The 12,118-nt window shown below is 53.2% G+C and overlaps 2 protein-coding genes and 1 non-coding gene across 4 annotated transcripts in view; 2 read left to right on the forward strand and 1 right to left on the reverse strand.

The window, feature by feature from the left end:
• The window catches only part of LOC119274647 (zinc finger protein GIS2-like), a 16,546-nt gene extending 5,612 nt beyond the window's left edge, over nucleotides 1-10,934 (reverse strand). The window contains exons 1-13 of the mRNA XM_037555379.1: nucleotides 10,639-10,934; nucleotides 9,703-9,781; nucleotides 9,504-9,593; nucleotides 9,386-9,430; nucleotides 3,251-3,286; nucleotides 2,895-2,948; nucleotides 2,714-2,815; nucleotides 2,297-2,407; nucleotides 1,726-1,856; nucleotides 1,593-1,632; nucleotides 1,136-1,198; nucleotides 868-1,049; nucleotides 361-777 (exon numbers count right to left, since the gene is read on the reverse strand). Coding sequence (XP_037411276.1) covers nucleotides 361-777; nucleotides 868-1,049; nucleotides 1,136-1,198; nucleotides 1,593-1,632; nucleotides 1,726-1,856; nucleotides 2,297-2,407; nucleotides 2,714-2,815; nucleotides 2,895-2,948; nucleotides 3,251-3,286; nucleotides 9,386-9,430; nucleotides 9,504-9,593; nucleotides 9,703-9,781; nucleotides 10,639-10,919 — 1,631 coding nt within the window. The 5' untranslated portion in view covers nucleotides 10,920-10,934. The remainder of the gene's footprint in view (nucleotides 1-360; nucleotides 778-867; nucleotides 1,050-1,135; nucleotides 1,199-1,592; nucleotides 1,633-1,725; nucleotides 1,857-2,296; nucleotides 2,408-2,713; nucleotides 2,816-2,894; nucleotides 2,949-3,250; nucleotides 3,287-9,385; nucleotides 9,431-9,503; nucleotides 9,594-9,702; nucleotides 9,782-10,638) is intronic.
• A 292-nt stretch (nucleotides 10,935-11,226) lies between these two features.
• LOC119295771 lies at nucleotides 11,227-11,387 on the forward strand. Its single transcript, XR_005144227.1, has one exon. It is a non-coding gene; the product is annotated as a U1 spliceosomal RNA (small nuclear RNA).
• LOC119274665 (arsenate reductase 2.1-like) overlaps nucleotides 11,243-12,118 on the forward strand; it is a 6,650-nt gene continuing 5,774 nt past the window's right edge. The window contains exon 1 of one of the 2 annotated variants that reach the window (XM_037555396.1): nucleotides 11,243-11,299. The gene's annotated coding sequence lies outside the window, so the exon portion shown is untranslated. The remainder of the gene's footprint in view (nucleotides 11,300-12,118) is intronic. The other variant, XM_037555404.1, reaches the window with a different exon arrangement.

Here is a 12,118-nt window from a genome sequence, read left to right on the forward strand (position 1 = left end):
GTGTAGTAATTGGTAGTATTGATTATGATGAAAAGAAGTTGGAAAAATGTCAGCGTAATATGCATACAAGGCATCATCCCATTTGAATCTCTCATTTATCACAAGACTAGCAAATCATACATGTCAATGTTTCATCTCCTAAAAACGTTGATTTGTGCGCTAAGATGTGTGGTCTAGAGAATACTGTACAGAGGAAGACCTGTTCATGCCAGTACAACAAAACTAGTGAAGCGTTAAAACGAATGAAGGATCAGTGATCAGTGACTGGGTCTCGTCTGCTACGACCTAATTCTGAAGACCTGCAGCTTCTCCTCGCTCAAGCACCCAAGGTACTTCTCCCCGGTGGTGCTCTCCGCAAACCTCAGGTCGAGGATCGGTTGGTGGTGCGGCCTGAGATCAGCGAACAGCTGAAACGAAGGCAGCCGCCATGTGCGGACTCCGCGCAGTGACTCATCGCCATAGGCAAAGAGGTGTTGGCCGGTTCCGCTGCAGGGTATGATTGCAGACTTCGACATCCGCAGCTCACTCACGTTGCCATTGCAGATCTGCTCTTTCACGAAGGATGTGCTGCTCGTCCTCCTCAGGAGAGCGTGGCACCCGAGCTTTCCAGAACCGGAGAGCGTTGGTGATTGTGATATACCCATTTGAGATGCACTGCCGTCGCCCGAAAACTCGACCCTTGGACGGAAGGAAGCCACAATCAGATCACTTGATGGAGCGGCACATGCAAGGGATATGCAGACCCCTTGGTTTTCCATCCCGGTAAGCAAATTTGGCCTGGAAAAATGACCAACGTTTAATATGTACATTTGCACATACCATAGGCACCGGCAGAATCAGTAAGAGCTTTTAAGAACTGCAAAGTACCTGTTTTCATTGCCATCTACATCCCAAATGCAGGGTCCTATGGAAGAAGCAGAGATGATATTCGTGGAACCGTTATCATCTACGACAGAGTGGATTGTATGAACTGGGTTTGTAGATAGACCACTCAAGGAGTGCAGTGGTCCTTTAGTTTGGCGGGTATCAAAGACCAAAAGCATGCCATTCTGTAAAATTCAACAGAAGTTTCTTGTCACCCTTTCAAATAGCACAAAAGGTTCAGAAGGAATCATAAGAGATTTTGAGTAGCCACCTGTAATCCAGCATATACGCGGTTGGGGCCAGTTTGATCCCCTGAACAGGACCAGCCTGGAGCCTGCATTGTATTAAAATACAAAAATTAGCAGGCCAGGATAGACCATTCAAGTAGTTCACAAAACAAAGTTCTAACTGGAAAGCATATATTCAGTACGTATGTTGTAGTGAACACCTGCTGCATTTTAACATACACGACATAAAGAGCTATAAGAACCAAAAATAAACGGAAAGCCTTCTGGAAACCCACACCCTCAAGCAAACACACCATCTACTCCCTCAGGACAAGCTTTTTCGGACGGAGGGAGTGTAATTTAAAAAAAAAATATACTTATAATGAAGTTAATCGCAAATGGAATCAGGTGAACAAAATGTTGGGGAGCATTGTTTTAGTCAATGTATGGAGAACATAAATGTACTTGCAAAATTTGTGAACTTCAAGTTCAAAGAATCACCGGTAGATCATAATGAAGGACAACATTGTTGGTTGTCATGCTGTGATATGCATATCGCACAAAAGTAAAAGTTAGTTAAAATATGTTAAAATAAAACAGTGAGAGATTGAACTGACATATGTTGCAGGCAGACCTGAGAAGTGACAATTTCCTGCCAAGAGATGCAAAAATAGCAAGGCCCCCAGGAGTTATACAAATATCCCTGACAGCTTTAGTGTTAGGCGGAAGGCGTACTTTCGTTTCCTGTCTAGAGAACATGCAGATCTGTCGAAATTATGAGTGCAGATACATAAGGTGACTACGAATAAACAACCAAAATGTGAACCAAGAAGCATAACTCAGTCTTCAATCATTAAGCAACACATCTACTCCCTCCATTCCTAAATATAAGTCTTTTTAGAGATTTCAATACGGACTACATACGGATGTATATAGACTATTTTAGACTGTAGATTCACTCATTTTACTCCGTATGTAGTCCATAGAGGAATCTCTAAAAAGGCTTATACTCCCTCCGTTCCTAAATACTTGTCTTTCTAGGCATTTCAACAAGTGACTACATACGAAGCAAAATGAGTGAATCTACACTCTAAAATATGTTTACATACATCCGTATGTAGTAGTCATTTGAAATGTCTAGAAAGACAAATATTTAGGAACGGAGGGAGTATTTAGGAACGGAGGGAGTAGTTTGTAATCTGTACCTTGGTAAGGACATGTTCAGCACTAACTCCAGGAGCCCTTCCAGAAGCTACTATAATCTGGCTGGATGCATCTATGCCCATGACTCGAGCTCCATCCAGGACAAACTCATTCTACAACATATAGTAAGCAACTTCAGAACATGGTGCCTTACGCGAATGAGTGGTTATGTTTTTTATGTGAGAACGGAGTCAGGAACAGAAAAACAAATTGGATCAAAAGATTATATGACCCTTTCGGGCCCAAACTTGGCATGACAAACAAGTTACAAAGGCATGCAAATGGTAGATTTAATCATATTGCATGATCCTTTATAAAGCACAACCAAATGTCACTAGAAAATAACTCTCAAGATTGCTCCATAAAGTTTAATGTACAACAGAAAGAGGCAATCAAGCAACACTCGAAATAAAATAAACCTGGAGAACAAACTTGCAAAGATCGCTACTGCCACCATGTGCTCTATGTAAGGGAAGTGACTCTGCAATCATTGCTCCATCTGATGATTGTTCAGCCATTTTCTTCATAATTGTTTGTAAAGAACGTTAGCATCCTCTACTGTATAAATGATAATAAAATTATTTTTTTGAGTAATGTTACCTGTCGCTTTGAGCTTGATTCATTTATTAGACGTTGCTGATGCAAAATCTGCCTCTGCAAGACATATAAAAACATAAGTGAACAAATACGAGGCTCTACTAAACAAAAAGGTTTATTTCCTGACACATGAGAGGTCAGTCAGAAACTAGCAATTTAGTATATACTATAATAAGGAAACATACACAGGAGGGCTTTGTTAAGATGAATAAACTGAGAGTTAAGCTTTTATCTGCACAGCAATACTAAGAACAATCGCCGTACTAGATTTTCAGTTTAAATAGTATGCATGGTAACACAATGAAACTATTGATCGTACTTTAAATAGCATTACCAAAGCGGAGAAGTTGTGCATGTACCTTATATTCTTTTATCTCCTCAATTAATTTTTGTTGCTGCATGAAAACATAAAAGTATTAGGTTATATAACAACTATATGCAACGTATGCCTTGTGGTGACTTAATATATTTATAGGAGTGTTACGATAAGAGAATATGCCAGTTGCCTATAGCCCAAGTGCCCAACAACAGAACATTAACATATTTCTCACAAAAATGTCAAAGCTTATTAATAATCATAACACATTTACACTGAACTGAAATGGCAGGAAGAGATGAATTCAATAGCAGAAGTGAACATTCAAGACCAGGCACGCACAATGTTATGACCGGCTTGGTCTATACTAGGAAGAGGCCCACCGGGCATTAGTATTAGGGGCTTGGCCCACAAGTTATCTTAGGCAAGTTATCTTAGGCTAAAGTTATAAATACTAGTTGTAAGACACCGTTGAGATCAAACAATAAAGATATTATAATCTTCTGTTGCCCGGCTCCCTGAGGAGCCGGAACCCTAGCCGCCGCCGCCTCTAACCCTAGCCGCGACGGCGCCTGTCCGCCGGCGCGCCCGCTCCAGCCCTCGTCCCCCTCCTCCTTGCCCATACAATCTGCGCCGGAGGCCTGGTAGGAACCCTAGTCCTACCATTTGGTATTCAGAGACACCAGCTCGATCATGTCGCTTCCTCCATCACCGCCGCCGCTGCCAAACACCACCGCCTCACCTACGCTGCCGCCAGCCCCGTCCGCGTCCATGCCGGCGCTCACATCCGGGACGGCCACCCCGACAGCGCCGACCGCCACCACGGCAGAGCTGCCCCCCATCCTCTCGCCCGAGGAGGTCTCGGGCACCCTTCGGGAGCTCGTCCAGGCGGTCAAAGGCATCAGCCTCTACCTCGCCGGGAACCAGCCCCCGCAGCCGAGCGCCGCCACCGCTTCCGTGGGCCGCCCCGGCCTTCCAGTCGTCCTACGGAGGGCCGCCCCTGCCGCCGCTGCTGCTGCAGCACTACCCGACCACGGGGAACCCTTGGCCCGTGTGGCCGACCGCCACCGCACCGCTGGGGGACCCCTCCCAGCAGCTTCTCCAGGCGCCCCCGCCGGCTACTTCGACGCTGGCTGCGGCGCCGCAGCTCCTCCAGGCGCCGCCACCGTCGACTACATCACCACCAGTGCCCAGGCCCACAGGTCGGCCCCTGCACCAGGTGCAGTTTCCGCCATCGCCATCGCCATCGCCAATTCCCGCGTGGGCGGCCGGCTCGTCGCCAGCCCCGGTGTATACCACGGCGCCGGAGCACCCGCCGCCCTCCCTCCGGTTTGACCGTCCCTCCGGCTCGGCGACCTACGCCCCGGAGATCCCCGACCCGGCACACTCGCTACCGCCGACTGCAGCCACCCCCGGGCACGGCGGTCCGACACCCCCTCGCTTCGCCAAACTGGACTTCGCCACCTACGAGGGCACGGAGGACCCTCTCAACTGGCTCAACCAGTGCGAGCAGTTCTTTCGCGGGCAGCGGACGCTCGCTTCGGATCGTACCTGGCTTGCGTCCTATCATCTCCGCGGCGCGGCGCAGACCTGGTACTACGCCCTCGAGCAGGACGAGGGCGGCATGCCACCGTGGGAGCGCTTCCGGGAGCTCTGTCTTCTCCGGTTCGGGCCTCCTATCCGTGGGAGCCGCCTGGCGGCACCTCGGCCATTTACAGTTCACCTCCACGGTTCAGGACTACGCCGACCGCTTCCAGGCCCTGGCGTGCCACGCACCGAGCGTCTCCGGGATTCAGCGTGCCAAGTTATTTGTGGGCGGTCTGCCGGACCATCTTCGCGTGGACGTCGAGCTCCGGGATCCCCCCGACCTCCAGACGGCCATGTACTACGCCCGAGCTTTCGAGCAGAGGGCCCAGGCACTGCAGCAACAGCCCGGATGGGGCGGCCGCCAGCCCAGTCAACCAGCGCCGACTCCTCCAGCACCGGGCCGGCCTCCTCCAGCCGCGACAACCACGCCCCCGGCCACCACACGGACTTTCCGCCGGTTGTCACCGGCCGAGCAGCAGGAGCGTCGCCGTCAGGGACTCTGCTTCAACTGCGATGAGCCCTACACGCCGACCCATGTCTGCCCCCGCCTCTTTTACTTGGAGACGGTCGACTACACCGAGACGGACGACTCGACCGACGCGACACCACCACCTGAGGCGGCCGCGGACACGCCCGCGGATCCCACGGCGACGGCGTGCGTCGTCTCCCTCCACGCCCTCGCCGGCATCCGTGGCGGGCGGACCATGCTGCTGCCGGTGACGATCCATGGCAAGCGGCTGGTGGCCTTGCTGGATACTGGCTCCACCCATAACTTCTTGCCCGAGGCGACCATGCGTCGGCTAGCCCTTCCGCCGACGGGCGGGGAGCGCCTGCGGATCACGGTGGCGAACGGCGATCGCCTCCGGTGTCATGGGCTCGTCCGTGACGTTCCCATCTCCATTGGTGGCGAACACTTCTCCATTACATGTGCAGGGATCGACCTCGGCTGCTTCGACTTCATCCTCGGGGTGGATTTTCTACGGACCCTCGGTCCCATCCTATGGGACTTCGACGCGCTCACGATGACGTTCTGGCGGCTGGGCCGCCGCGTCCGATGGGACGGCCTTGGGGGCGCTGCGCCGGCCGTGCCCCATCTCCAGCTGGTCGCCGCGTCCTCGGAGGCCGAGCAACCCCTGCTGGATTCCCTTCTGCAGCAGCACAGCGACCTCTTCGACGAGCCACGGGGTCTTCCGCCCGCCCGGGTGTACGGCCATCATATCCACCTCATGCCGGGTACCCCTCCTGTGGCGGTTCGGCCCTACCGCTACCCTCAGCTGCAAAAGGATGAGTTGGAGCGCTAGTGTGCCCTGATGCTCACCGCGGGCATCATCCGGATCTCCACGTCACCCTTCACCGCCCCGGTGTTGCTCGTCCGCAAGTCGGACGGCACTTGGCGTTTCTGCATCGACTACCGCGCCCTGAACGCGCTCACGCTCAAGGACAAGTTCCCTATACCGGTGGTCGACGAGCTCTTGGATGAGCTCCATGGGGCGCGCTTCTTCACCAAGCTCGATCTCCGGTCAGGCTATCATCAGGTGCGTATGCATCCAGACGACATCGCCAAGACGTCGTTTCGCACCCACCATGGCCACTTCGAGTTCTTGGTGATGCCCTTCGGCCTCGCCAACGCCCCAGCGACTTTCCAGGCCCTGATGAACGACGTCCTCCGGCCCTACTTACGGCGGTTTGTGCTTGTTTTCTTTGATGACATTCTTATCTACAGCGCCACCTGGGCTGAGCACCTCCAGCACGTCGCCATCGTCTTCAACGAGCTTCGGGCGCACCACCTCCACCTTAAGCGCTCGAAGTGCTCGTTCGGGACACCTACCGTCGCCTACCTCGGCCATGTCATCTCTGTCGACGGGGTGGCTATGGACGCCGACAAGGTGGCGGCCGTCTCCGCATGGCCGACACCTCGCTCGCCGCGGGCTCTCCGCGGGTTCCTCAGCCTCGCCGGCTACTACCGAAAATTTATCCGGGAGTTCGGGCTCATCGCGACGCCCCTCATGCGGTTGCTTCGCCGCGACGCTTTCGCTTGGGACGACGAGGCGACGACGGCGTTCGAGGCCCTCAAGGGGGCCCTCACAACGGGCCCCGTCCTCCAGATGCCCGACTTCGACCGCCCGTTCGTGGTAGACCGTGACACCTCGGGCGCTGGTTTCGGCGCCATGCTTCATCAGGGCGATGGACCCCTCGCCTTCTTCAGCCGGCCTTTCGCTCCTCGCCATCTCAAGCTGGCGGCATACGAGCGGGAGCTCATTGGCCTTGTGCAGGCCGTTCGTCATTGGCGGCCGTACTTGTGGGGACGGTCCTTACACATTCGCACGGACCACTACAGCCTGAAGTTCTTGCTGGACCAACGGCTGTCGACCGTGCCACAGCACCAGTGGATCAGCAAGCTCTTTGGCTTCGACTTCTCCGTCGAGTATCGGCCGGGCCGCCTTAACACCGTGGCCGACGCGCTGTCCCGTCATCGACTCCGACATCGCGCTGTACCGTGGCGCTTCTCTGACAGACTGCTTCTCCATGGCGTCAGATCTTTGTTCCGGCGCATGATGATCTCCGTCACCAGGTGTTACAGCTTGCCCACTCGGCAGGTCATGAGGGTGTGCAGAAAACCCTCCATTGTCTTCGCGCCGACTTCTACATCCCTGGCGATCGCGCCCTGGTCCGCGACTGGGTTCGGTCTTGTCAGACATGCCAACGCAACAAGACGGAGACCCTGCGGCCGGCTAGGTTACTTCAGCCCTTGGAGGTGCCGTCTCAGGTCTGGGCGGATATCTCCATGGACTTCATCGAGGGCCTCCCCAAGGTGGGCGGCAAGTCGGTCATCCTCACGGTGGTCGACCGCTTCTCCAAGTACGCCCACTTCATCGCGCTCGGCCATCCGTACACGGCGGCGTCCGTGGCCCGGGCCTTCTTCGACAGCATTGTCCGTCTACACGGGTTCCCTGCTTCGATCGTCAGTGATCGGGACCCAGTGTTCACGGGCCATGTCTGGCGCGACCTCTTCAGGATGGCGGGTGTCCAGCTCCGCCTGAGTACGGCGTTCCATCCTCAGACAGACGGTCAGTCCGAGGTGGTTAACAAGGTCATTGCCATGTATTTGCGTTGTGTGACAGGTGATCGGCCTCGCGCTTGGGTGGACTGGCTCTCTTGGGCGGAGTACTGCTACAACACCTCCTATCACTCCGCCCTGCGCGCTACGCCGTTTGAGGTGGTCTATGGTCGACCACCCCCGCCTATACTACCGGTGGACCCGGCGACGGCTCGGACAGCGGTTGCGGGTGACCTTATCCGCACCCGCGACGAGATGCTTGCTGAGGTCCGTCAGCGTCTCCTTCAGGCCCAGCAGCTGGCCAAGCATTACTACGACGATCATCACCACGAGGCGGAGTTCGCGGTGGGTGACTGGGTGTGGCTGCGTCTTCTCCACCGCTCTACGCAGTCGCTTGACCCGCGCGCCAAGCGCAAGCTCGGGCCTCGCTACGCCAGGCCCTTCCCTATCTTGGAGCGCATTGGGAAGGTGGCCTATCGTCTTCAGCTTCCAGCCCGCGCTCGCATCCAGGACGTCTTCCATGTGGGGCTGCTCAAGCCTTTTCGTGGCGAGCCACCGGCGGCTCCTCCGGCGCTTCCGCCAACCGCCGATGGTCGCATTCTTCCAGAGCCGGCAAAGGTGTTGCAGGCACAGCTCCGTCGTGGCATCTGGTTCGTCCTCGTTCAGTGGGCGGGCCTTCCGGAGGAGGAGGCTACTTGGGAGCAGCGTGAGGATTTTCGCCAACACTATCTAGACTTTCAGCTCGAGGACAAGCTGTTTGCGCAGGCGGGGAGAGATGTTATGACCGGCTTGGTCTATACTAGGAAGAGGCCCACCGGGCATTAGTATTAGGGGCTTGGCCCACAAGTTATCTTAGGCACGTTATCTTAGGCAAGTTATCTTAGGCTAAAGTTATAAATACTAGTTGTAAGACACCGTTGAGATCAAGCAATAAAGATATTATAATCTTCTGTTGCCCGGCTCCCTGAGGAGCCGGAACCCTAGCCGTGACGGCGCCTGTCCGCCGGCGCGCCCGCTCCAGCCCTCGTCCCCCTCCTCCTTGCCCATACAATCTGCGCTGGAGGCCTGGTAGGAACCCTAGTCCTACCACACAAGCTACAGAATCGACTAAAAAGCGAGTAATCAGGCACTTGCTGAACCAGGCAGGGAGTAACAGTTTAGCAAAGAGGGGCAACCGCCGATGATTTATTCAGGTTCCATCTGAGTTTCCCTTTTTGTATCCATAATCCGTTTGACTTTTATTTGCACTTGAAGATTTTGGTAATAGTTTGTTATCCATTTTGTCTTTTAATCCTTTTATTATTCTTTGCTGCCTTAAGCGACAAAGTGTACTTGTAGTCTTATCACCAGGATTTCTTGATTCATAGGTGTAATTAGTGTTCATACAGAATAACAGAAGTACAAATATCCTTCTTAGTAATGTGACTCATAATATCTTACATTCAGTGAACATGTCAATGGGAAAGAGTGTTCATAAGTCCTAATATCAGTTTGAAGCAAAAAAAAGTGGATTCTGAAAAGGAAGTAGCTTACTTGATTCTCAAGAAATTCATTTTTATCTCTCAGTGACAATACTTGCTGTATAAACCAAACAAGCTTCAGTACATGGTCAGAAATATATCCATGGAAAAGTAAAAAAAGAAAAACTAACCTTTTCAAGATCATTATTTGGAACAACAATCTCTGGTGCATAGAGGTTGATAATGTTCTTTTGTCTAAACATCTTGCCGCACTGAGGACACTGATTAAATAATAACAACAACCATGGTCACTGAGACGTATTTCTCCCAATAAGAGTGTGCAATTCACTTAAAGATGTGATTCTAAACTAGGAGTTGTTGACAGCATACCGTGGCACTTTTCTTCCCACACTGTGCTAACCATTTTTCTAAGCAAGATCTGCCATAGACATGCCCACAAGGAATGCAACTACAAGTAGAGTATCATATAGTTAGCAATTCAAGATTTCTGTCAAGATGAGTTATTTTGGGGGCTACAAATAATGAGCTCAAAACATAGGTCTATGCCACAAAACCAGCAAATAAAAAACTAGAAACAGGTTCAAAGAATAAATGAGGTTCATCCCCCCCTGGATTTTTTTTGAGGGGTACCCCCTGGATACAAAATTCAAATAATCAAAAGGCTCAAAGATGCATAGTAAGTGCAATATTGCAGTTTCTGCATCGTTAGCAAATTCGATGGCCCATTTTAGATCAAAGGCCATGGCCCAGCTTTAAACTATTGAAAACCTAGAACTTAGGTGACCCACTTACAATCAGAGACAATCTTAACTCGGCAAGATTATCTTCGTCTGCTACTCACCAAGCAAAACACAGTGTGACAGGGAGGAGCTGGTTCACAACTTTTGATCGGATCACTAGACATTACATCCTAAACAACAAGCAAAAACAAAACAAAGATGAATAATTTCATGACCCTTCACATGTTTCATGAATAATCAAGTTACAACACCACATAACAATCCTACATTAATGGACATTCAATCCAATATGACAACACTGTAGCTTATGAGTCAAACATGTGCCACAGTAAACCTGCGGCATCGCCTAAAGAATGAACCTCCAGTCCATCCACTACACTGAAATCACATCAGCTCCAAGTTTTAAGGGGGAAACACAGCACAATTACCATGTGGTCTCTGCTAATCCGCAGAGCAACGAAACTAAGGAACCGCGGCAGCAGTACCAAGCAATCTAGAACTAGAACCACACAGCACACGGGTCTACCTAGTAAATCCACCAGATCACGGCACAATTCCCTCTCACCTTACGCGATGCTCGCCATCGGCGGTCCACGGATTCATACACACGGGGCAGCTGGGGAGGAGCGGCCCCTCCGCGTCCTCATCATCCCCATCCCCCGCCTCCTCCCCATCCTCATCACCCGAGCTGGTAGAGCTCACCGGGTGAGCCGGTAACGCACGAACCGCCGCATCGCCGTCGGCGCCGAGCTCGCCCGCCTCCTCCACCGGCGCTTCTTCGTCGCGCGCCCCCTCCTCCACCGGCTGCGGCGGCCGGCCCCGGGAGCGCGTCCCGGACGCCGGCATAGGGGAGTGGGATTGGAGAACGGATTGGGGAGTGGCACGGAAAGAGAGAGAGAGGAGGGAAATTTTCGGAAGCGGTGGCGCCGGCGACGGAAAAGGTTGCGCGCGAGGAGGTTTTCGGGGCCCGTGGGCTCTCGCAGTTACAGGCCTCGTGAAACATCCAGCAGCCCAGGAAGCAACGCACCGGCGCCCTACGCGCTGCGGCAGCGGTGGCAGCGGGGGTCGAGATGTTTAGTACCACCTCGCTTGGCGGAGCTGGTTGCGAGGGGGCAGGAGGTTACATAAGGAGCGGCACTGCCCACGTTGTAACACACTTACCTGGACGGGGTCGACGGGCGATCAAGAAGGCCCGTGGCCTAGGCCAAAGGCCCACATTGCACTTGGTGGGCGCGTTGGCCTATCATCTTCCTCAGTGGGAGAGTAAACGTTGTAATTTGTGGTAGAGAGGGTATGCGTTCGCGCGGCCCCTGCCAATTCTTTAAAATTAAATTTTGGTCCTTGAGACCTGCTGCTTTGTACGTAGTTACTAGTAAGATGCCCATGCTACGCTATGGGGTCACACAAGATTAGATGGACTTAAGTTATAGTCAGGAACCCCTACAGAAAAGAATACATACCGAGACATGATCATGAACCTGTATGTTGCTATGGTAATGAAGAAGTATATATACCGAGACATAGTTAGGAACCTGTATGATCTTATGAATAATAAAAATGTACCGAGACACTGCCTTTACATGATCAAAGTGATGTTAAATTTCTGACAGATACACATCAAGCACAACCCTAGGCGACACAGGGGGGAGGGGGGCGACCACGGCGCCTGCCTCCGGCCCTACCACCCCTCGTCCCCTCCCTCCCGCCGACGCCAGGGGTCTTGTCGGGCGAAGCCCGGGCGGTGACGGCAACGGCGGGGCCTTCTCCATCGCGTGGCGATGGCGAGCTCCCCGGTGGCGGCGACACGTGGACCGGCGAAGATTCGGCAGGGAGGAGCGGCGGGATCCCGACGACGAGAGCGAGCCAACGGTGACATTGGAGGCACAACCTCCCCGTGGCGGAGGCGCCCCTGTTGTGGTGGCTGGGAGCTTGGGTCTCGCGTGGCCCAGATGGGCTTGGGCGGGCTGGTGGTTTGGGACCGCGACTACAGGCAAGTGCGGTGGGCCTGACGACGCCGATTGCTAGGCACTGTGGTGGTGTCGGCG

Source organism: Triticum dicoccoides, chromosome 1A (assembly GCF_002162155.2).
Source record: "Triticum dicoccoides isolate Atlit2015 ecotype Zavitan chromosome 1A, WEW_v2.0, whole genome shotgun sequence".
NCBI lineage: Eukaryota > Viridiplantae > Streptophyta > Magnoliopsida > Poales > Poaceae > Triticum > Triticum dicoccoides.